This window comes from Aphelocoma coerulescens, chromosome 1, assembly GCF_041296385.1.
Source record: "Aphelocoma coerulescens isolate FSJ_1873_10779 chromosome 1, UR_Acoe_1.0, whole genome shotgun sequence".
In the NCBI taxonomy this organism is placed as follows: domain Eukaryota; kingdom Metazoa; phylum Chordata; class Aves; order Passeriformes; family Corvidae; genus Aphelocoma; species Aphelocoma coerulescens.
In genome coordinates, this window is record NC_091013.1 from 105335518 (window position 1) to 105361602 (window position 26085).

Consider the following 26085-nt stretch of genomic DNA (forward strand, 5'->3'; position numbering starts at 1 on the left):
GAAACCAGACCCTGTGCTACAACCTCTGTACTGGTGACACGGAGGGAACAATGGCACTGCTCAACAGCTCTTAACCATTAGGAGCTGTTTATTTTGGGAAATAAAGCCATGACTGTTCTACCTAGATTTGTCTTCCTACCCTCCACACATCTCCTGTTCAAAGACTCCCACCAGATCCTGCAGGGATGGCAGAGTATCACCACGCCTTACATCCAAGAGAGCTGGAGGGGGATCTTTGGACAAAGGCCTGGAGTGACAGGACAAGGGACAATGGCTTCCCACTGACAGAGGGCAGGGTTAGATGGGATATCAGGAAGAAATTCTTCCCTGTGAGGGTGGTGAGGCCCTGGCACAGGCTGCCCAGAGAAGCTGTGGCTGTTCCATGCCTGGAAGTGTCCAAGGCCAGGTTGGATGGGGCTTGGATCAACCTGGTCTAGTGGAAGGTGTCCCTACCCATGCCAAGGGGTTGAAATTAGGTGAGCTGTAAAGTCCCTTCCAACCTAAAACCTTCTGCGATTCTAAGATCTTTAGAAAGTGCTGCTGAGCCCTTCCTGCCACAAGCTGAGCTTGGCCACTCCCCACTGAGACCATTGCCTTGGGAAGATTCATCCCCCAAAGCCAGACTCAGGTGAGGACAGAACAGAAAGAGCCCATGGGATTTGCCAAGTGAGTAACTGCACCCACAGAACAGTCCCTGTCATTCAACCCACCTCACTAAGGGGAAACACCCTCTAACAAAGCCAGAAGGCAAGTGCCAAAGTTGCAGCAGGAGCCAGCTGCTGGAGCCAGAGTGGGTAACACCCAGCCAGGATGCTGACGTCTCCTGGGCTAGCAGCGATTCTGACAGAAGTTAAAAAATAATAAATAGCAAACAATCCAATTTTGGCCAGTGCTATCAGTCTCCTGTGTAACAGATATGCCATCAGCCCTGATCCTCACACAGAGCAATAACTTCCCTGCAGATCCCAGTGGAGCAGCTCTGGGACAGAGATTCTGCCTGTGCTGATCCCCCCCAGCGCTGGGTACTATCTCACCATACATCTGTGTCTGTCTGTAGGATCCTGACAAATCTTTTGTCTCCCTCCTCTCTGGCCTTTTGGAAGGTGCAGGGATGTGATCAGTGATGTTAGGACACCCAAAGATTCTCATGGGTTCATGGAGAGTGGGGAAGATGTGCAGGAAGAGAAGGAAAGGACACCCCTCTTCCGCAATGCCTTCTCCCTCCCTTCTTGGAAAACTGACATAGTACAACTTCTGGGTAGGAAGAAAGTCCCTTTCATGGGTAAAAGACCAGTGTTAGAGCTTTTTCCATGCTGTCCCACCACGGTCTTCTGCTCAGGATCTGTTCTGGAGAGCCCTGCTCTTAATGCCAGCTACTCAGTGGGCCTGAAATGCTACCAGACAGCTCTTAGCTGGGTCATGCTGCCGGCCTGGAGCATCCTGAGCTCACACTCACCCCAGTGCAGGGGACACCAGGACAAGAAAACCCACCAAGAAAAATGTATTTTAGATCCATCCATGACAGAACCTCCAAAAAAAAGCCCCACTAATCCTGGACTTTACACAAGACACAAACTTGCACTCCTTTCTCATCTGTTTCCCTCTCCATACATATCTAGCCGTTCCCACCTCCTCGCTTTGTGGTGTGCAATGGTGATGGTGGGGACCATGTCCTCACCCTCTGGCGGCTAATCTTCCATTGTCCTGATGAAACTTGTCTGGCTCAGCACTAGCACTTAAGTGGAGCACAGTGGTGTTACCTGCTTATAGAGCAACACAGGGAGGAGTGCTCTGCTCTTATGTTGGAGGCAACTGGACTTCTGCACTCACCTCCTGATGTGAGGTCAAAAGCATCAGAAATCTTAATTTTTAAAAAGAGAAGGACTCAGTCTGTGCTTCGGCAGGTGGTAACAGCTGTCTGCCTGTCACTGGGGTGGACATGGAAGTCATGGAGTCACAGAAGGGTGACTTACAGAAACCTTACAGACCATCCCATTCCAACCCCACTGCCACAGGTGGGGACACCTTCCACTAGACCTGGTTGCTCCAGGTCCAACCAAACTGGCCTTGAATGCTTCCAGGAATGGGGCTGCCACAGCTTCTCTGGGCAATCTGTGTCAGAGCCTCACCACCCCCACAGCAAAGAACTTCTTCCCAATATCCCATCTAACTCTGCCCTCTGGCAGTGGGAAGCCATTCCCCCTTGTCCTGTCACTCCAGGCCCTTGTCCAAAGTCCCTCTCCAGCTCTCTTGCAGCTCCTTTAGACACTGGCAGGGGCTCTAAGGTCTCCCTGGAGCCTTCTCTTCTCCAGGCTGAACACCCCCAGCTCTCCCAGCCTGTCTCCAGAGCAGAGGGGCTCCAGTAGCCCTTGGAGCATCTCCATGGCCTCCTCTGGATTTGGTCCAGCAGCTCAATGTCTTTCTGATGTTGGGAGTCCCGGGGGCTGGAGGCAACTCTGTAGGTGGGGTCTCACCTGAGTGGAGCAGAGGAGCAGAATTCCCACCTTCCCTGCTGCCCACGCTGTGGGATCAGCTCAGGACGCAGGGGGCTTCTGGGCTGCCAGCACATGTTGTTTTAAGGAAGAAAAGTGGAGAATAAAATAACTGAACCTTTTACGAGCAGGAGAGGTAGAATTATCTGCTGGGTAAATGCTCTCTCGAGCCCAGCACCAGTAAGGAAAGCTGCCCTGAACAGTTTGAAACTTGCCTTGGTTTTTATGCTTAAGTAATAGTTGAAGGAGAGAAAGGAAATATATCTCTGGAGCTGTTCCTGAGGAAGATGATTGTACTTGTATATAAACCACCAGACTGCCAAGCCAGCCTGTGATGAATATTCAGCTGGGGGGGAACTGGTGCTCCCGGGGTTTCATCCTCCCCAGCAGCCGCATTCCACCGAGAGTCTTTGAGAATTTATTGCTCATTTTAATCACTGCTAGAGAATGAATAGGCAGAACTATTACGGGATGGACTTATCCCATAGATTTTATTTACATATCCTTGTGACAGAATAACAAGGAGTTTTCATATGTATTTTTAATTTATTTTGATTTCCTTTAGTCTTTAAAAAAAAAATCAAACCACAACTGTGTGTATGCTTTTCCTGAGCTTAGACCACACTTGCCTGGTGTTGAGGACTCTTAAGCTGGTTTGCAGTGGTGAACAGTCTGAAGAAATTTAAATAAGTACTCGTGTATCTATGACTAAAAGGGAGGGAGAAGCCCTTGAAACTGGTGTCTTTCCTCTGTCACTGGAGGGGTAGCAGCCTCTGGACTGAGCTTGGCTCTTGCAAACCTGTTTTTGCCATTCAGCTCCTCTTTGCACCCTGTCAGACCCATCTGGTGACCTCCCCTGTCTCCATCACTGTCTGCTGAAGGATTTTTAAGGAATACTTCAGCCAGGAAGAGCACACAGTTGCCCTTTCCCTAACCCCCTTCTGGAAGCAGCAGTGTGAGACCTCCTGACCAGGAACTGGTGTGCTTCATCCCAGTGAGTCACCTTTGATAGACCTTTCCAAGAAAACAAGCCTCCAGCTGTGACTCACATGCTTCTTTTCCCATCCTGAACATCTCAGGTTGCTGACTTAAGCATATTTCATGAGAAAAATGTCTCTTCTGGTTATTTGCAAACTGGCTGTTGGTTAATCTGGGCACAACCTTCTATGTGGAGTTTGGGGCAGTGAAAGCTCATTTTAACCTTTCTTTAAACCTGCAAGACTTACCTCAGAATTTATTTTGCCCTTCCTATAGAAGAACCCCTCTCCAAACCTCCACAAAGCTGTCACAGCTCATGTCCTTGACATCTTCTGAGCTGATCAGTTTATATCCTGCTTTCCTTTAATCTTTCAAATTCTTTTTCCTGTAAGGTGGAAGACACTGTCACCCTTTGCGGGTTTTATGCTAAGGGTTGGTTCTGCTGGTTTTGTGCTCATGGACCTCCTCCCTTGGAGTGTTTTCCCATAAATGCAACCATACTTGGGAGGGATGCCACAGGGGTAATGGATAATGAAGATGATGAACATGGACATACTCCAAGGGCTGGATCACCTCTGCTCTGGAGACAGGCTGAGAGTTAGGGGTGTATACCTGAAGAAGGAAAGGCTCTGGGGAGACCTTAGAGCCCCTGCCAGGGCCTGAAGGGGCTGCAAGAGAGCTGGAGAGGGACTTTGGACAAGGGCCTGGAGTAATAGGTTAAGGGGGGATGGCTTGGCAGGGTTAGATGGGATATTGAGAAGAAATTCTTCCCTGTGAGGGTGGTGAGACTCTGGCACAGACTGCCCAGAGAAGCTGTGGCTGTGCCATCCCTGGAAGTGTTCAAGGCCAGGTTGGATGGAGTTTGGAGCAACCTGGTCTAGTGGAAGGTGTCCCAGCTGATGGCAGTGGGGTGGAATGGGATGAGCTTTAATGTTCCCTCCTTCATGAGTTTATGAAAAACCTGCTCTCAGAGCTGCCCAAGTGACCACATAGTGCTGCTGGCTACAAAAGCAGCCCTCAGGGCCACAGAGGACAGCCATGGCAGCATTTCCTTTTCCAGGAAGGAGTATGGAGAGCCCCAGAGGAAAGATCATTCTGTCCCTACTTAGGACAGAGGTTTAGCACTGGGGAATGAGGTTTTGAAGTCCTGCCTGAGCGATGACTTTCAGAGGTGAGCACAGAGAGTGCAGCAGTTGACACCTGGCGGGTTTAGTTCATGGTAATACCTCCTAAGTGCAGTAATTGACACAGTTTTAATTACCTTCATCCTCCACTTGTGGGTAAGTTCTTAACCTCAGGTTTATGGCATGCAAGTTTAAATTCCAAACCCATAGAACAAACACTGAGGTGCACAATGTCAGAGGGAACTTTGCAGCCAGGAACAAACCTGGTCCCCTTGTGCCTCAGCTCCTGCTCTTGCGGTCTGGTGACAAGGGAATGCCCCTTCTCTGGGATGCAGGGAGTCCCCTGCCCTAGCTGATCTACGCTGCTTGGAGAGATGATGCTCACAAAGCATCACAGAAGGGTTTGGGTTGAAAGTGACCTTAAAGCTCACCCAGTTCCAACCCCTGCCACGGACAGAGACACCTTCCACCAGACCAGCTTGCTCCAAACCCCATCTAATCTGTCCTTGAACACTTCCAGGGATGAGGCATCACTCATCACTGCTGCAATGGCCTCTCCTACCCATTGATAATTCACCAAACAAGGCCTCTGCCCAGGAATTTTAATTAAAATATCTCTGAAATCTAGCTGCAGATCCCTCATTATCTAATCGCCCACTGCTCTGCAAATGTACTGATTCCTGGCATTTTTATTGGAACCACGATGGCAAATATGTTTCTCTTCCTTCTTTCAAGTAAATGGGACATGGTGTGCTCCAGCTGCTCGAGGAGACAGTGAGGCTGACGGGATGAGAGCCCACCATGGAAATGGGTGTCTTTTGCCTTAGACTGGTGGACACAAACACCTGGATCCCAGGCCACAGCTGGACTCTGGATTCTCAGCCCTGCTTGTCTGACAGAGAATTTCAGAAAATACAGTAAGAACAGGCTCTGGATTTTACTGAATCCAGGGGTTACAGAGCAGCATTAGTGGTCCTGGGCAGGTCACTCCTGAGTGAGAAATGGTAACTTGGAAGACGAGAGCACAGCCACAGCCACAGTTAAAATACTACAGAAGTGGGTTTTTTTCCTTATGCATCATGTTGTTAATTTTTACAGACTTCTTCTGAAAAAGGATGAGCTGTAGGGGTGCTAAGGTGGTCTTCCATCACTTGCACCATAAAATCATAGAATGATTTGGGTTGGAAAAGAGCTTTTCAGATCACCGAGTTATTGGCCAGAATCTCAGGCTCACCTTCACCTCTGATGCTCTCAGAAGGTTCATGACTTCCCCTTCGCGGGCGTAATCCAGCGGTGTGTGTCCCATTTCATTCTTCTGCAGGGGATTGGCACCTGATGGCACAAGAAATGAGTAAGATGAGGAGCTCAGAGTTCAGTCTTAGGGCAGAAGGAGCAAGAAGCACATCCTGTCTGTGTCCCCTCCTTAACCTTTTCTCTGGAGGGTGTCTGAATCAGAAAGAGAGAATGTACAACCAGTGGTTACAAGTGCGGGTCTCCAGGGAGGAAGAAAAGGGATTGTCACTGCTAACAACTGGCTTGCCAGGGAAGAGCTGCTGAGGGGGGATGAGAGCACATGGTCACTAGAAGGAAATACAATCTCACAAAAGCACCCACTCTCAGTCCTGTGGGAGCCACATGGGACCATTACAGCTTCAACTGGACACACTGCCTGGGCAAGCTGGAGCTGAAGCTGGAGCTGAAGCTGGAGCTGAAGCTGGTGCTGGCTGTTGCCTGCAGGCCAGCTGCCCCACTGAGTCCCGGGAGCACTTCTTGAGGGAAACCACACCCTTCTGTGGAGTTTAATTAAAAAAAACCCAAACAAATCCCAAGGACTGAAGCGGAGTGAGTCAGATGGGCACCCCACAGAAACGCACCCCACGCACACGGAGAGAGCTCTCCCTCCATGATACACTGGATTGCAGAAGAGCATTCCATGTCAAACTGGTCCAGTTGCAGTGATGGGAAGTATATGGAGGGAAACTTGGTGATACCAGGAGACAGGGATAATGGGCAATAGCCAGAGGGGCAAACAAGGCCTTGGGATTCATCTCTGACTCTCAGCATCTCAGGAGCTCTCTCCAAGACAGAGATTTGTCACAAACACTGGTGCACTCCATGACCCCACAACAGCTCCTAACCTGGACAGTTATGAGAATGAACCTTCAAATTGGTTCCAAACCCCCAAAACTGGTGCTGAAACTGACCATCCCACCAGTTACCAAGCCTTGGAAAGCAGCCTGGTGGAGGAAGAGCCCATAACTGTGCTCAGCAGGTCCGGGATGTCTTCCATCCCAATCCTTCCACTGCAATTCTGTGCAAAGTGCTCCTGCTTGCACAGGGGAGTTGGTCCAGATGACTCCACTGGTGTCCCTTCCACCCTGAACAATTTTGTGATCCTGATGTAAACATGGGAGTGAGACAAGTACCTTGGCAGAGGCAGGCCAAGCTGCTCCTGTGCTGTGAGACAGCGCAAAGCACCAGGAGCACTCAGTAACAGTGAGCAGCAATCAGTATAGATGAATGAAGTAAGGGGAGTCTGTGGGAGCGGAGCCGGAGAGATTAGCCATTCCTAGGCACTGGCATCAGGGAACTATATTTGCTTACAGAATGAAAAATGTGCTCCATAAACATTCGACATGGACTAATTTCTATGGCAAGCCTTGTCTTCACAAATAAAGAATATGATCAAGACAGGTGAGATTACACACTGCTGGGGCCGGCTGCTCCATATACGTTAAAGAGACAGTGCTCCCATAGCCCCCCCCCCCGCCAAAACCCACCTGGGTCTGTGCAGTGAGCAGTGGGGCATGTTCCTGACTTCTCCAAATGATGACATCCTCGAGGCTAGGCCTGCTCTCATTTCTGATGGAGGGTTTGTTTGGCTTTGCCCTGGATCTATCAATAATGGCTCTCCAATATTGGCCTAATCCCCCTGTTAATGGCTTTGACGACTTGACTAATTGCTGCAATAATTGATAGAACCCGACTCCTATAACTGGTCGATTCCAACCTCGAGTACCGGCAGCAATAAAATATTATGCTGCCATAAATAACGGTATCACTTGGCTTGCTAATAGAAGGTAAAAGGGGCCACTGGTCCGTCAGCGCCCTGGCTGACCCCACTCCACATCCCCACCTCCTCTCCTGCCCTCTCCCACCCTGTGCCACAGGCTGCAGCAGTATCCAAGGGGACGTCAACCTTCCACGACTTAATAGAAGGCAATTTGTCACCTCCCACTCGCTGTCTGTAGCTGGAGATGGACACCTGGGCAGCACCTCAGGCTGTGCAAGCCCGTTGCCTCCTCCCACCCTCCATGCTCATATTAGAAGGCCCCGGCTGATAATATTTGATAAATAGCGTGGGGGCTCTCTCCCTGCACCCGCCCAGTGTTGTAGCGCTGCAGCAGCTGCAGAAGGTCACTCATTGGGGAAATATGTTTCTGTCAGTGGGATCGAAAAAAGTTTAGTGGAGTGACAGGCCTCAATTTTTCAAATTTTATTAACTCCATCCTCTTAACAATTTGTCTTGAATTCCTTCAGATTCTGGATAACTGTCAATAGAGCTGGTGATGCAGCGGACCCTGGTACTTGGGTCCCCCACTGCTGTCAGGATAGGGATGGGGATGGCAAGAGGAGAGAGAGATGGCAGGAGGGAAAGGAGAATGCCAAAGGGCACAGACAGAACTTGGAGGAACATCCCAGTAATGCTCCCTGTGTCCTCAGCAGCCCCGACACCCTGCTCCTGTCACTCCATCCTGCCAGGGCAAAAGAGCAGCAGATCTGAGCCTGCTGCAGCCAAAACAAGGTTCACACTTCTAACAGACAGGACAGGGCACACAGTGGCATTGGAGCCTCATATGGACAACCAGAGAATGACATTGCTCTGAAGAGCGGACAGATCACAGCTTGAGAAAGCCCTGAGCACTGGGACAAGGAAACCACTCTTGAGGACCTTGTTTCATAGCCAAGCCAGATGGTGTGAAAACTCCTGCTCCCAGGCATACCCACAGGTAGCCTTCAGCTGAGTGTTTGGGTCCTGAGCTGTTCTCAGGAGTGGGTGTGGGGACAGAGAACTGGCATGAGAAAGTTCCTATCCTGGTGCCCCTCTGAAGGTCCTGCCTGCAAATGAGATGGGCAGCAGCAGTGGCCTGTGGTGATCTGTGTATGAAAAGACAAGAACCCAAAACGTTCAATGTCTCTTTTCTTCCTTCTTTGGTGTCCAGAAGGTACAATATGGTGGAGGTGGCAACCGAGTGCTTGGGCAAGTCTCCAGCACAGAAAACAGCAGTGCTTCAGTTAGGAAAGTCAGGGAAAGCCATTCTCCCAGTATAAAGCCATTCGACAAGGACAGAATCACAGAACATTTTAGGTATGAAAAGCCCTCTGAGACCACTGAGTCCAAGCACTCCCCCAGCACTGCCAAGGCCACCACTAACCCAAGTGCCATAACTACACAGCTTTTAAATCCCTTCAGGGATGGGGACTCCCCCGTTGCCCTGGGCAGCCTGTGCCATGGCTGGACAACCCTTTCAGGAAAGGAATTTTCCCCATATCTAACCTAAACCTCCCCTGGCACAACTTGAGGCCATTGCCTCTTGTCCTGTCTATCACTTGTTACCTGGGAGAAGATATCAATCCCCACCTATATAATACAGCCATTGCATTAAGCCACTCTCCCTAGTATAAAACTATTCTCCCAGCATGAAGTAATTCTCCCCGCTATAAAACCATTCACAGAATCACTGACTGGTTTGAGTCCAAATGGACCATAAAGACCACTTATTTCCAACCCTCTTGCCATGAATAGGGATGCCATTCTCCCCAGTATAAAGCCATTGAACCAGTACAAAGCCACTTTCTCCAATATAACACCCCAGCATCAAGTCTGTCCTGAGTGGAGGGTCCTGGGCAGGACAGGTATAGGCAAGGCCTGGGCACAGGCAGAAGGGATGAACCTGAGGGCACTTCTCTCTGCTCGTCATGGCACTGCACCCAGGAGTATCTCAAGATCTTTCAGCAGGCTCTGTGAGCACCCCTTCTGCTAGGTCACCACCTTGGACCCATCCTGTGCTCCAGCACACTGGGGGTACTTGGGGAGCATCCCTTTCCCTGCAGCAGACTCTGCTGGATCCAATATCCCGGAATTGGGCGGGAAATAAACTAATTTTTCTGTTGAAGGGAACTAAATCCCAGAAAGAGGAGCCTGGAAGTGCCAAAGCCCATGGTGGTTGCTGCTGAGAATGCTGGAAGTGGACACATTGCATGGCCATGACCCCAGACCAGGATGTCCCTATGTGCCACATCTACACATCTGTTAAATCCCTCCAGGGATGGGGACTCCACCACTGCCCTGGGCATCCTGTGCCAGGGCTGGACAACACTTTCAGGGAAGCAATTTTCTCTAATACTCAACCTAAACTTCCCCTGGTGCAATGTAAGGCTGTTTCTTCTTGTCCTGTCACTTGTTATCTGGGAGTACCTGGCTACAACCTCTTTTCAAGTAGCAGTAGAGAGTGAGAAGGTCCCCCTGAACTTCTTTTCCTCCCGTGAGGGGCACAACACTGACCCCAAGATTTGAGGTGCGATCTCACAAGTGCCCAGTACAGGGATCAGTCACTGTCCTGGTCCTGTTGGCCACACTACTGGTGACACAAATCAAGATATCCTTGGTCTTATTGTCTACCTGGGCACATACATTGCACCTGCACCAGCTCCAGTTCCACCACATCAAGTGCTGCCTAATGCACAGCCCTGGGCTGGCAGCAGCCCTCACAGAGCTTTAGGGAAGCAGGATCTGTGCTCCCTTGGTCCAGTGGTCTCACTCTCAAAGAACAAGAAGCCTTTCCAACCTAAGTTTGTCCAGCCAGGTTGGATGGGGCTTAGAACAACCTGGTGTAGTGGAAGGTGTCCCTGCCCATGGCAGGGAGTTGGAATCGGATGAGCTTAAGGTCCCTTCCAATCCAAATCATTCTTTGATTCTATGAAGGAAGGATTTAGACTTAAGAATTACATGTTTCTGGAGTAGAGTTTACATGGAAAAGCAACACCCAGAGCTCTGAGATGAAGGTCAGATGCTGACAAGGGCATGTAACAACCAGCAAGGAGAGGTCCTCTTGGAGGTGCAGCTTAACCAGTGGTCCCAAACCTTGTGAACCAGACTGAACACAAATCTTTAAGTACTTGGACAAACACAACAGTCATGTGTAATGTTCAGGACCAGGACGTGCAAGCTGGAACAGAGGAAGAGGAGGAGGCTGGTCTGAGCAGCATGTAAGCGGGACTGCAGGTAAGGACTGAGCTCCACTGGTGGAGTGGTGAGGTCAGGTATTAAAGACTGGAAACAAAAGGAAGGTAATAAAAGCAATTGTATGAGCCAGTGACACAGGATTTGTACAGAATGAAATGCCCTGACCGAACAGGGAAAATACAGCACAAGGTTCACCCCTCTGAGAGATTGAAGGGCACTGCAACACACTGAAAACTAGCCCGGGGATTGCAAGGATAAAGAGCACAACACCAATAAATTGTTAAACTGGCAAAAACCAGAGACTAAGAGCTCTGGCAGGCAGAAAGCTGCCAAGACAAGGCACAAGCCTTAATTCAGCTTTGGACAAAGCAAAAGGCTTTCTCCAAACCTCAGCTCCTAAGCACCACACTGCAATAGGACACATGTTCATGCCAAACTTCCTCACCAGAAAATCCAGCAAAGAATCCATGGTCAAGGAACTTTGTTCCACGAGGGAAAAACACGGATCTTGCTAGAAACAAAGCAGCAGGTAACTGTCAGAAACATGGATGTTAAAGACTGAAGAAACTTGTGATATTTATTAAAGTCCTTATCATAAGAAGAGTTAGGATCTTAGGAATAAACCACACCATCATCCTTCCAAGCCCAGGGGAGATGAAGAAAACACAATGAAGTGTTTGGTCTGGCAAGTGAAATGTAAAAAAACCACAGGTAATAAAGGATTTAAAAGAATCCCCTGCTTTAGGAATTAAAGCTAGGACCTCTGAGCTTTATCAGAAGCTGGAAGTCAGCCTAAGGGGGTGAGTTTCCATAAGTGATAAAGATCAAGGCCAGGCTGGAAAGGACTTGGAGCAACCTGATCTAGTGAGAAGTATCCCCATCCATGGCAAGGATTTGTAACAAGATGAGCCTGAAGGTTGCTTCCAACCCAAAACTGTGCTCTGATTCTATGGCAAATGGGAAAGTTACAACAGAAGTAGGGAAAGAATGAATGAATGAATGTTTTGAATGTGTGCGCCTTTCATTGTAGCTTTATTGGAACCTGAGTGTAAGTTGGTCTATGCCTACTTGACAACTGTGTGTGAAAATAATCCACCTGACTCTGGACTCTTGTTTTGTAAAGTAAGAGAGGAAACTACAGAATCATACTCTTCCCATATATCCATCACCCTCTCTCCCTATACCCATGTGTGCAGAGCTCTTAAGTTCATGACAAACATGATGTCACTGTCAAGTTTGTCCCCAGAAACACCTCAAGAGGGATCTATTTACTCCCCTGCCCTAAGGGAAAATTATTCCTAAGTGCTCCAACACATACAGAAATGTGCTGGCACTTTGGACTCTTATTACTCTCACTACAGTGGGATGCTGGATGCCTCGATGCTGGGAGATGATTGGTTTGTAAATCCCAGTTTCATAGGATTTTAATTACTGGTCTGGCATGGTGGGGAGTGGAACTGGCTGTGGTCAGACGAAGGATCAATACGCCAGCCCAGAACATATTGAGCCTCAGCACTCACAGATGCTATTGCACTATTTAATCATCTTTTGCAAAATTTACAGTGCAACAGAAGGAATCAATACAGAATTTATCACATTCCCTTGTAAATATGAGCATGGAGAGAGAGAGAGACAGTCAGGCACTCTGGCATGACAGCTGGCCTGGGCAGCAAACCTACACAACAGACCACCCAAGACAGCTACCATGCCTGTGACTCACCAAAAAGGGCCCAGCCAGCTGCTGGGACATTCCTGGGGACAGCTGCATCCACAGTGGCTGCATTTGTATGCTCTGACCTGCTTGCAAGCTAAACCTTGTCCCAGCTACTCTAAAGGAAAAATGGGAGGGAGCCACACAGGTTGTGCAGAGCCTTACTCTGCATAGCGTGGTTTGTAGAGCCTGAGTCATAGAGTCATAGAATAGTTTCACAGAATTTTCTCAGTTGGAAAAGCCCTGCCAGACCATCAAGTCCAACCACTCCCCCAGCACTGCCAAGGCCACCACTAACCCATGTCCCCAAGTGCCACATCCAGAAGGCTTTTAAATCCCTCCAGGGATGGGGACTCCACCACTGCCCTGGGCAGCCTGTGCCAGGGCTGGACAATCTTTATGAGGAAACCTCCCCTGGCACAACTTGAGGCAGCTTCCTCGCATCCTGTTGCTTGTCACCTGGGAGAAGCGCCTGACCCCCACCTGGCTCCACCCTCCTCTCAGGGAGTTGTAGAGAGGGAGGAGTTCTGCTCTGAGCTCGTGTTTACTCTGGTAACTGCTGACTGCAGCAAGACCTCAATGTCACTTTCTCAGATGTGTTAAAACCAAAGGTATCTCCTCTCTGTCACCAGGAACTGGCTGCTGGGGACCTGAAAGCCCACTACTCTCTAGGGATATCCTTTACTCTCCCTCTTGAAGAAAGGACCCTTTCATCTGGGATGCAACAGAAAACACTCCAAGACGTATAATGCAGTAATTAATTAGAAATTAATTGGGTTAGAAAAGCCCAATTAGAACCTGATTTTTCCAGAGAATACTATAAGCACTTTTGCTTTCTGATGTCCAAAGCCCATCCCTTGCAATGCTGGCTCCATAATCTGTTTACCCATCACTCACCCTAGTCACAAGACCTGCAATTACATTGGACCGAGGAGAGGAGTGCGCGACATTATGAACAAATGCACTGGGCTAAATTTACCAGCAAATCGAGTTCAGCAGACCAGGTTATTGCAGCTTCAGCTAAAATGTTTTCACAAATGTATGTTTGTTTCTTCCTCCCTCTCTTTCCCATCTAATTAGAGATGAGGGACTCCAAGATTGCTGAAGAGGACCTTTGGACAAGGGCAAGGAGTGACAGAACAAGGGGGAATGGCTTCCCATTGACAGAGAGCAGGGTTAGATTGGGTAGTAGGAAGAAATTCTTCCCTGTGAGCGTGTTGAGGCCCCGGCACAGGTTGCCCAGAGAAGCTGTGGCTGCCCCATCCCCGGAAATGTTCAAGGCCAGGTTGGATGGGGCTTGGATCAACCAGGTCTAGTGGAAGGTGTCCCTGCCCATGTCAGTGCAGTGGAATGACATGAGCTTTAAGGTCTCTTACAACCCAAACCATTTTGTGATCCTGTGATTCCACTAAGGATGTACTGCAGGAGGCATTTCTGTTGCTGTTGTACCAAGAACGACACCGTCCAGGATCGGGTTCAAAGGCCAGAAGTGGCTATATTTAATTATATAAATCAGCTTATATAGCTTTGTTTCCAAGAGTGTCATAACACTACTGGGTGCTTGACCATCCGCCTCCCAGAGCGATTGGCTGAACAGCATAACAGCCATTTCCAAAATATTTTTCCCAGTGTGGAAAACAAAACACAAACAGCTTGTGCACCTGTGAGATAGTTTAGAAAACTTCAAACCAGCTAGTTTACGTGAGAAAGGAGACTTTCACAAGAGGCTGTAAAAAACAGGAAAATCTCTCTGCCAGCTCTTTTAGCATCTACACATTTCCAATGCAGTAACAGCCTGGTCAGCCTGTGTGATGGCTCTAGGAGGAGCTGGGAGCAGAGAGGATGATTTCTGAAGATGGGAAGTAGAAAGCAGGGCAGTCAGGGATGAGGAGAGCACTGGGGAGAATGGGACACATATGGAGCCTGCTCAGGTTTGGCAGGAGGGCATGTGTTGGTTTCTGCGGTGGGGATATAGAGGGGGGAAGTCCCAACCAACTGGCACGGGTCAGACTCTGAGGGTACTGTTCTTTTAGGCAAGGATAGGAAATAGAAGCCCCTACCCACCTATGTGCAGAAGCAGAGTAGTGCACTGCCACACAACCGTGTGAAAATAACACTTCCACATATCAGCAGATGACAGTTCAGACAATCCCTTGCTGCATGGACACACACACACACACCCACCAAACACACCTTGGAAAAGCACCTGGAAATGAATTTTGAGATCCAAGAAAAATAGCAGCTGAGCTGCTACGCACCAGGGAAACCTCACTTCTACGCTTCTTCCTGTGCCTAGTTTCTCAGGCATATACAGAAGGAAGTGCTCACAATATTCTGGTTTTGCATTTTGTAAGCTCCAACCTAAGACAGTTCCTGCAGCACCTTCTTCTGTACTCTGTCTAGTGTAATTTTAGTTTACTGAAACGTTACCACAGCTATGACAACTCTTCCCCCAGCACAAGGCTGTGAAAGCGGAACAGTGTCTCACGCTGGGAGAGGGGTCACTTACCTGCAGAGCAAATCCCTGAGCAGCAGTAGTGCTGTCCCTAGCTCTGAATCACAGAGTCACAAGATTGTTTGCACTGAACAGACCTTAAAGCCCACCTCATTCCACTGCACTGCCATGGGCAGGGACACCTTCCACTAGACCTGGTTACTCCAAGCCACATCCAACCTGGCCTTAAACATTTCCAGGGATGGGATAGTCACAGCTTCTCTGGGCAACCTGTGCCAGGGCCTCACCATCCTCACAGGGAAGAATTTCTTCCCAATACCCAATCTAACCCTGCCCTCTGTCAGTGGGGAGCCGTTCCTCTCTTGTCCTGTGACTCCATGCACTTATCCAAAGTCCCTCTCCAGCTCTCTTGCAGCCCCTTTAGGCACTGGCAGGGGCTCTAAGGTCTCCCTGAAGACTTCCCTTCTCCAGGTTGAACACCCCCAACTCTCTCAGCCTGTCTCCAGAGCAGAGGGGCTCCAGCCCTCGGACAATCTCCATGACTTGCTCTGGACATATGAATCAGTGCCTGCCTGAGCTCCTCTGGCTCCCTGCATTTCAGAGACAGGTTCTGGAGCAGAACCATTTGTAGAAGGGTGGTTGATATTGGCTGTGCTCCATGGCAGGGTTATGCCATTGCCAGAAAGCTGCACCTTCTAAAACTGCTGATTTCACTTAAATACTGGCATAATAAAAGCTCCCTCTGAAACAAGGAGACTTTTGTCACCAGCGAGCTGGTGACCCTGCCTGCCTTCCTTCCTCTGAGTCACACACAAAGTCCCTGGAATCGATTGTGCCTGCAGTAGCAACTGGTGCACTCTGTGGATGCGAGTGCTCACCCACCCCTTCCCCAAACACCGATATTTATGGTGTTGCCTCAGGTCAGGGGACTGTGAAATGTCACCAACTGCCCGAAAGGACAACAGAGCCGCCACTTCGTCTCGCGGTCTGCTGGGCACACACATGCTGACCACAGGGCTATAAGGTCCTGGAGGGGTCAAGCGAGTCACTGAATGGGCCACAAAAGGCTAGGGACATGGGGTGAGGGGCAAGTGCAGGGGGCTTCCCTTAAAAAACAACAGGGGGGTAGGGAAGTGGTTGGAGCAGAGAGGGGCTGGGCGGTTAATGGCTTTGGCCTGAGGGCAGGGTACCATCGAGGGAAGTTAGAGGGAGATTAAATGAAGAGTTAGTAAAAGGCAGGTGTAGGGAGGGAGCAAGGGGAGCCTGTTCCATGTCAACAACCAGGAGCCACCCTGTGCACGGATGTCAATGGCAGCACAGGGACATTACCCTCACAAAGGGCTGAACGGTGTTCAATCTCCACGCCAAGACCCTTGGCCATATATTCATCCCAGATTACACCGACAAGGAGGCAGGGATGCCCTGCTTTATTATTGCATGGAAGCGGGAGGAGGGGAATGCCCCCACTGAATGCCATGAAATCCTCCTATCATGTGCCCATCAGGAAATCCAACTCCAGTACCCAAAACTTGTTGAAAGGGCAGGAAAGGGTCTGCTATCACCCCAGCAACTCAGAGTCCACTTGACAGAAAGGTGAAGCTTATTGCATTTAGCAAATAATCCTCATAAATCCTCATCCTAACCATGACTGCAAAGGGTAAGTGGGTATTGTGGATGGTGAACAGGGATTAATCTGAGGAACACCGTGAACTCAGCCTTGGGGTTCTACCAGGGCTCCAACGGGATCTTTCGCACCATCACCAAATGGAGATTCCCACCGGTGGGTTGCTGTCTCCAGGATCTGAGCACTGGGACATGCTCTGCAAGACAAGGACTTCCACTTGGAAATGAACTCTTAGTGCAGGCTCTTGAAATGGATCCAGAAGGATTTCTGTGGGGCTGGATTAAGAACGGAACAGTGATGAGTGTGTGTCACATTTTCTGGCTAAGTTCTGAATTTTCACTTTGATTTCACACAATCCTTCCATTTGTACCCAAACAAACACAGTCGCACAGATTGTCTTTTTTTTCTGAGATGCAAGTGAGTTCTTTTGAGCTGAGACACTTTGCTATAAACAAAGAACTCTCTGTGGGCATCAGGCAGAGGAAGGGCCATTCACAGGGATGGCACTGGATCCAGGATCCAGAGATACAGAAACATCTCTGGAACAAAAAGAACAGTTGCCTCTGTGAAGTGAGGCCTGGATTAGAACAGTACTCAGAGAGCTAAGCAGGGCACAACTGGAGAAATAAGCTGGATTTACTCCTTACAATGATTTATTCAGGATGGAAAAATTCTTTAGTGCCAACTTCACTTATTTGCACCCATCTTTTACCTGTACTTAGGATAACCAAGGAGCTGCCTTGATACTTACAATCAACTGATAATATGTGTCATGCAAGGAGGCTTCCAAGGCAGAAAAGAGAAGCAGGTATCTTTGCAGAAAATGCTGTTCCAGATGATTCTGCCCCTCAGCCCCACTTAGGTGAGACCCCACCTGCAGTGCTGCCTCCAGCTCTGGGGTCCAACATCAGAAGGACCTGGAACTGCTGGAGTGACTCCAGAGGAGGCCACACAGGTGCTTTGATGGTTGAAGCCCCTTTGCTCTGGAGACAGGCTGGGAGAGCTGAGGGTGTTTAGTCCAAACCATTCTGTGATTCTATGATTCACACCATGACATATGTGAAACACTCTCCAGCCTCAAGAAGTGCAGACTCTATCTGCACATATCTTTTCCCAATATTGCTATGACAAGGACTCTTCCAGCACTTCAACCCCACTGCCCTGGGGTGCTCTCTGTAACACCCCAGGGCCCCTTGCATTCTCCCGCAAAGCCCTTCCAGGTCTGCGCATTCACAACCCATTGCTCAAGCAGGTAAAGCCCACTCCACTTCACTCCACTCCACTCCACTCCACTCCACTCCACTCCACTCCACTCCACTCCACTCCACTCCACTCCACTCCACTCCACTCCACTCCACTCCACTCCACTCCACTCCACTCTCCACTCCACTCCTCCTGTGGGCATCCCTGCCCACAACTGTGGGATCCCAGAGGTCTTGTTGGAGCAGTTCCTTATGACTGCCAGTGCCCATGGCCAGGTGACCACTGAGCACATGCTGTTGGTCCATGAAACAGACATGCAGACAGACATATGCTCTGGGACCATTCCAGATTCCAAGTTCACACAATGCCCACATGTGCTGCAAACACAGAGAGGGGCTTCTATATCAGGACCCGACTTGGGCCAGTCGGGCCAGCTGCTTTTTCAGCTTTCTTCCCCGCAAGCATTCCCATGGAACCCTCCCTTTGCAATAGATTTTCTTTCATTGGCTCCTTTATTTTTGGGTTAATTTATGGCCAGAAGCTGGGGTTCTGGTATCTGTAAGGCTCCCAGAGAAACCCTCACCTGGAGTTCAGTGCTACAGAATCTCACCCTTTCACTCTTATTTTCTATTTGTGAAAAATATAAGCACATAGTACAGATGAGTATCAAAGTTCAATGTTGCCACAATTATTTTTCCTCATCCCATCTGCATTACAGATGCTACCTTCCATTATCTTTTTAGCTGCTTTCTTAAGGAATGAGCCTTATGTGAGCACATCATACCATTATATACTTGTCTGCTTCCCTAGAATTAACTTCTGAGATGCCCACACCAGGAAGACTACAACATTCCTCAAATTTTCGCAAAAATCAGCATCTGGCCAGCCAGACCCTAGTAAGCCTGTCTCTGGCAGGGCCAGGCTGGGAAAAGGTGTCCACTTGATGTTCCACCTGGCAGAGGCTGCTGGCAGCATACACCTGAGGCAGGCACAGCATTGCTGCAGCTGGCTCATCTCCACGTGACCTTGGGGATATCGCAGGGAGGAGAGCTGTTGAAATTGCTGGAGGAGAAGGAATGCTGGGGACAAAGGATGTCACGACTATGGACCAGAACTATGGACCAGCTTGGTGGTCTGAGGAACAAGGTAAAAGCACTGCGCAGGTGCAGGTATACACTAAGCAGATGCCAGCTCTGGAGAACAGCACAGCAGTCACAAATATCATCCCAGAAGGAGCAGCAGGAGGGTACATATAAAAACCGTTGTCATGGCAGCACATTCCTATTCTGTTGGCTAAATGCATCTCATTCTACTCCACTAGTGCTGATAAGCTTTTTCCCCATGAAGACATTTGAGCACTGAACAGGCTGCCCAGGTGAGTATACAACAGATGAGAGCAAAGCAGGCTCCCTAAGGAGAAGGGCCCCGTGATTTAACCAGGAGGACCAGTAACTGCATAAACTAATTCCTACCAATTCTCACAAGAGCTGCATTGTCCTGGTGCCAACTCTACTTGAGCGTCCACCATTTTACCTGGGTACCAGCACCTATCCTGTGCCTTGTCCACAGAACAGATCTGTTTCTGGCACAGCAGGGACTCTTCCACTCCACAAAGGGACATGACAGGTGACCTGAGTAAATACTGCAAGAGGAAAATGATCTAAGCAGAGACCAATGGGGGCATCTGGACACCCAGTCCAGCTATGGGGCCCTCAGCATCAGAAGGGTGTGGAGCTGCTGGAGCAAGGCCAGAGGAGGTCACAGAAGCTCTCCAAGGGCTGAAATCCCTCTGCTCTGGAGACAGGCTGAGAGAGCTGGGGGTGTTCAGCCTGGAAGAAAAGGCTCCAGGGAGACCTTAGAGCCCCTGCCAGTGCCTAAAGGAGCTGCAAGAGAGCTGGAGAGGGACTTTGGACAACGGCCTGGAAGGACAGAACAAGGGGGAATGGCTTCCCATTGACAGAGGGCTGGGTTAGATTGGATATTGGGAAGAAATTCTTCCCTGTGAGGGTGGTGAGGCCCTGGCACAGGTTGCCCAGAGAAGCTGTGACTATCCCATCCCTGGAAATGTTTAAGGCCAGGTTGGACGTGGCTTGGAGTAACCAGGTCCAGTGGAAGGCGTCCCTACCCAAGCTAGGGGGTTGGAATTGGAGTATCTTCAAGGTTCCTTCCAACCCAAACCAGTCCAGGATTCTGTGATTCTCTGGCTGCTGAAATGCAGGAAGAAAGGGAAAACTCAATGACTAAGGTGAGAAGAGCCACCAAAAGCACATGAGAAAAAACACTGGAAATTAATGGGAACACAGAAACCAAAAAGTAAAGAGATGAAAGCAGACAGCAAATCACACCAAATTGTGACAGTGACAGAGTGTGGCCTGTGTCTGAACCTGACAGTTCTGTGGGATGGGCTGACTCAGAAGTGCTCCTGGCCCATGAGCTGGGTGGAACTACAAAACTCACCTGCATCCAGCAGCAGTTTGACAGTCAGGTAGTCATCAGCTAGAACTGCATAGTGTAGAGCTGTGCAGCCCTTGAAGTTGGCTCGGATGTTGAGACGGTTGTTGAAGTCATCCTCCCGGGTGACAAGGACTGCAGGGGACAAAGAGTGAAAGCTCAGCTCATTGAGATAACTACAGAACTGCTCATCTGGATGGGCAGCAAAAGCATGGACCCACCACCCCTCACCAGGCAGGAAGCTTCTTAAGGGCTTCGTGGCTTTTTCTAGGACGACCAGGACCCCACTGGGGGTTTCTGGTGGCCATTGTCCCCACTCCACTGAGCAGCAATAAAGACAACATGGTTTCCATGTATCCCAGTGACTGCCTACACAGTGCCCAGGCAGGGGAGGAGGTGGATGGAGAACACCTGAGCAAATACCTCAGCCTTTTTCCAACCATTTATTGTAGAATAACAGGATGGTTTGACTCGGAAGGGACCTCAAACCATCTGGTTCTACCCCCCTGCCATTGGCAGAGACACCTTCCAAGAGACCAGGCTGCTCCAAGCTCTATCCAGCACTTCCAGACATGGGGCAGCCACAGCTTCTTCGGGCAACCTGTGCCAGGGCTTTGCCACACTCATAGGGCAGAATTTCTTCGCAATATCCAATCTAAATAATGATTTTAGCAAACAGAAAGGAAACTGTGACAGGAAAGAATGCTGCTCCGCTATGGCTTGACCTTCAAGCAAATTGCTGATTTTGGGAGTCTCCAGCACACAAGTCCATGTGTCACAGAGCACAGCTTTGCAGGAAGGGTCTGCAGCACCTCTGCTCTCCTGTAGCTGTTCTAAGGATCAGGCTTTAGAAAACCTGGATTTTAAACTCTTTGCTTTAGTAACCAGCAAAAAAAAAAAAGAGAGAGTCACTTTTTAAAGGTGCAGACAGTGAAAGGACAAGTAGGAATGGCTTCAAACTGACAGTGGGCAGGATAAGATTGAATATTGGGAAGAAATTCTTCCCTGTGAGGGTGGTGAGGCAATGGCACAGGTTGCCCAGAGGAAGCCCCATAAATACCCTGCCCCGCCATGAGTGATGGTGGGACTGGCATGTGCTATCTCCATTCAAATGAACACTACCCACCTGGTGGGCCAAATTCTGCTCCTGGAGGTGTGTCCAGCTCCTTCGTGAAAGGGTCTGTACCCAAAACTCAGTAGACCCAGATTCAGGGACAGGAAGGGCTTCCAAGTGCTCTGAGCACCTTACTCTGTGCTACGGCAAAGCAAGCAGAGCTGGAAAACAGGTGTGCCGCAGGGACTTCTTCACGGTCCCTCCTAAGAGCCATCAAAAGATTTCCAGGAGATTTGAAAAGTTCAGAAGAGAGAAATGCTGTGATGAATACCTGATGCTGTCCAAACCCAGCAAGTCCACTAATGAACCACAGTCCCTCCAGGAAGATCAATTAATGCCCTGGCTCCTTTTCTTCCCTGGGTCCTTTCTCCAAGCACACAGGGTGAGTATGTATATTTATTTATTTGTCGTCATTTCCTACCCAGGGAGGAGCAGGATAATGAACTGCGTGCGTCAGGGAAGATGAATCTGAGATACTAGGGAGCAGTGCAGTAAAGAGATTAAAGTGTTATTATTGTTGGTTTTTTTCCCCCATGGTCCGTTGTGACAGCTCGGCCGTCATCTGTAAAAAATGTCTCTGAGAGAGATAATCATCGGAAACTCAATAAAGCGTCAGGGGAAGCCTCGTCCACCATCCATCACTGGGTGCCTGGAAATTTTCAGCCCTCTGTCTCCCTTCCTGCCATCCATATAAATGTCTGTAATATATTTTGTGCAGTGGTTGTGGAGCACACCCTCTCTATTTGGATGTTTTTATGAAAAAATATTTATACACGAAATATGTAAATGTCTAAAAAATACAGGAAAAAACAAAGGCAGTTTCTCTCTCTCTTTTTAAAAACGCAACTGAATTTATTCTTTTTAATAAAACATGTCAACCAAAGAATTAATGCAACTTCTCATGGAGTGTCCTTATCTTTTCTTCACCCCAAAATATATAACATTATAAAGGGATGAATGCAGACAAAAACAATTAACTTTCTTGGTTGATATACTTTATCTTAAATAAAGTCTATGTACATGCATTATGTATTGGCATTCTATTGCTCATTTTTTAATGTAGTTTCATACATTTTACATTCCCTGCTATAGGGATGTGATCTATGTATGCTCTCTCTCCCATCAAGGAGTAGGTCTGCTGCACGGGTGGGTCACAGTGAGGGATGAGAGCAGGGAGCTTTTACAAATACAGAATAACGCCCTGTCAAAGCTGTCGCTTCACTGTTCCATCTTCTTAACTCAACCTGTGCTTTATGAAAGGTTCAAATACTACACCTTCATTAGGCTTTCACAGAGCTTTTGCCTCTTAGCACTGAGCCAGAAGCACAGACAGGCCCGTGGATAATGTCACTGTGTCTCAACAGCATCCATGGTGTGGCTGCAGGACGAGGGAAGTGACCCTGTGCTCAGTGCTGCTGAGGCCACACCTGGGCTCAGTTTTGGGTCCCTCGCTCCCAGAAGGACATTGAGGCATTGGAGCATGTGCAGAGAAGGGCAATGGAGCTGTGGAACGGTGTGGAGCACGAGTCTGGTGAGGAGTGGCTGAGGGAGCTGAGGGGGCTCAGCCTGGAGAAAAGGAAGCTCAGGGGGGGCTTTCTCACTCTCTAAAACTCCCTGACAGGAAAGCCAAGGCAGGTGGGGGTCAGGCTCTTTCTCCAGGAAACAAGGGACAGAACAAGAGGAAACTGCTCAAGCTGTGCCAGGGGAGGTTCAGGATGGATATTGTGAAAAATTTCTTAATGGAAAGGGTTGTCCAGCCCTGGCACCTGACAGTGTTGGAGTCTCCATCTCTGGAGGGATTTAAAAGTCATGTGGATGTGGCACTTGGAGACATGGTTTAATGGTGGCCTCAGCAGTGCTGGGAGAGTGGTTGGACTCTATGGTCTGGAAGGGCTTTTCCAACCAAAATGATTCCATGATTCTATTCCATGACTCTATGACTCAGGCTCTGCAAAGCATGCTGTGCAGGGTGAGGCTCTGGACAAACTGTGTGGCTTCCTTCCATTTTCCACTCAGAGCAGCTGGGACAAGATTTAACTTCCAAGCAGGTCAGAGCACACAAATGCAGTCACTGTGCAGGCACACACAAATGTAGCTGTACTCAGGAATGCAAGCCCCAATGGCTTGCTGGGCTCTGGCAGGGCAAGGGGGATGTCTGGGAAACATCCTGCGGCCTGCAAGCTCAGAGGTGAGGTTGGCAGTGCTTGTCAGCACAGTGCTTGGATAGGGAAAAGGCTTCTGGAATAGGAAAGGAAAGACAGGGGGATTGAGTTCTACCAGCATTCCTGCCAGTGTGAGGAACAGAAGAATGAACATGCAGCTGGCTGCTCCAACGCACAGCTGGGCACCAAGAATCCAGACATATCCGGATAATCACAAACCCAAAAAAATTTTACCACCATTTATTGTCAGAAAAAGTAGAAACAGTCTGGGAAATTTAAATAGGTCTGAATAAACAAAGCAGGTGTCTGAGAAACCTGGCCTAGTGGAACACATTCATGCCATGACAGGGGGTTGGACTGGATAGGCTTTAAAGGTCCCTTCCCACCCAAACCATCCCATGATTCTATGATTCTGAGTCTGCATCAACAACCCAGTGATGAGGATAATGAAGGGGTGAGAGTGGAACCTGAGATCTGCCAAGAATATCCATAATGAGATGACGTGACTCTGCAGAAAATGACCTTGTTTCCAGGGAAAGGCTTCTGGGGCTGAGAGCTGGTACTGATGCCTGCCCATACCCAGCAGCAGTCACTGCAACCACTTACATCATTCAGCTTTATTTCAATTGGCCAAGTCCTTCTGCATTTCACAGCTTCTCATAAGATCTGGATTAAGGCTGCTTAATAGGAATGCAGTGGAATACACCGCCTTGAACCCCTCTCCTTCCCCAAGACATGGCTGCATGTGGGTCAATGGAATGACATTCCTATCTATGACTTTGTATTATGCTCTGGCTATATAAAACCAGTTTATCTCTGGTAAATTGAATGATTGTTTCTATATAGTACCTACATAAAATTTCTTTCCCCTTCAGACACACACTCACCCAAGTACCATCAATTACTTTGCATTTAAATAGAAGAAGATGAAATGAGCTCAAAAAATCCCATGACGTCAGATCAGGAAACAAAATTTTGGGACCTGAAAAGCAGATGTCAGTAGCTACACACAAACCATCTTACCTTCCAAGGAATGGAGGCCTTTTTCTTTGGCAATCTCATACACACTGCTGAAATCATCCCCAAGGTTTGGATCTGCATTAGCTGCGAGCAGAGCCTTTACCACACTGTCACAAAACAGAAGGAAAGTAAGGCAGAAGTAGTAGATGAGGAATTGAAGCCCTTCAGAGACTGAGAAGTGCTCAGAAAGCCCCCCTCAAATATTCCTGGGAATGCTAACATTCCAGGGAAGTTAACCCACAACCATAACTAAACATTTCAACAAGTAGAGCTCCACCAGCATATGGTAAAATGAATGAGATGGGGAGGCACTGGAGGAAGGGGTGACACTGTAGAGATATGCAATCCTCCTGAGGAGATGCGCACAGAACATGCTCCTAGCACAAGGCATGTTCCTAGACACAGACCTTGGCTCCAAGGTCACCCCTGTCCCTGCAAAAAGGAAGATTATTGTAACATTCTGAAGATTAAAGGACGCAAAACTATGTTGCTTTTGGGAGGCAATGTACAGCACCTGAACCTCTGATACTAAACGTGCCATCCTACCATAAGAAGTGCAAACAACTTCTACAGCAAGCAGTTAAGAGGAGGCTCTGAAAATAATCAGAGGGTTGGAGCACCTCTGCTCTGGAGACAGGCTGAGAGAGTTGGGGGTGTTCAGCCTGGAGAAAAGAAGGCTTCAGGGAGACCTTGGAGCCCCTGCCAGGGCCTAAAAGAGCTGCAAGAGAGCTGGAGAGGGACTTTGGACAAGGGCCTGGAAGGACAGAACAAGGGGGAATGGCTTCCCATTGGCAGAGGGCTAGGTTAGATTGAATATTGGGAAGAAATTCTTTCCTGTGAGGGTGGTGAGGCCCTGGCACAGGTTGCCCAGAGAAGAAGAAGGCTGTCCCATCCCTGGGAGTGTTCCAGGCCAGGCTGGATGGGGCTTGAAGGAACCCAGTCTAGCAGAAGGTGTCCCCGCCCATGGCAGGCGGTAGAATGACACGGGCTTTAAGACCCATTCAGCCCAAACAACCCTGTGATTCTGTGATTCTATGACTTGAACTTTACAGCCCTTTTAGACACTGGAAGGGGCCCTAAGGTGTCCCTGAAGCCTTCCCTTCTCCAGGCTGAACAACCCCAGCTCTCCCAGACTGTCTCCAGAGCAGAGGTGCTCCAGACCTTGGAGCATCTCCTTAGCATCCACTAGACTTGCTCCAGCAGCTTCCTATACTTCTGATGTTGGACCCCAGAGCCAGATGCAGCTCTGCAGCTGAGGTCTCATCACAGTGGAGCAGAGGGGCAGAATCTTCTCCCTTGCCCTGCTGCACATGGTGCTGGGGATCAGTCCAATACATGGGATTTTGGGCTGCCAGCAAATATTGCCTATTATGAACATGCTGCAGCAGGACAGAACACATGGGACACACTGCCCAGGCGGTTTTGGCGTGGAACTTCTCACTCAGTGCTTCTGAATCCAAACAATCATCAGGCCAGAATTAGATTTCTCACTCTTTCTGAAAGC

The 26085-nt window shown here is 49.0% G+C and overlaps 1 protein-coding gene across 1 annotated transcript in view; it reads right to left on the bottom strand.

Moving 5' to 3' along the window:
• CLPB (ClpB family mitochondrial disaggregase) overlaps window positions 1-26085 on the bottom strand; it is a 74266-nt gene that overhangs the window by 22091 nt on the left and 26090 nt on the right. Inside the window, exons 4-6 of the mRNA XM_069023660.1 lie at window positions 24585-24688; window positions 20292-20420; window positions 5829-5926 (exon numbers count right to left, since the gene is read on the bottom strand). Coding sequence (XP_068879761.1) covers window positions 5829-5926; window positions 20292-20420; window positions 24585-24688 — 331 coding nt within the window. The remainder of the gene's footprint in view (window positions 1-5828; window positions 5927-20291; window positions 20421-24584; window positions 24689-26085) is intronic.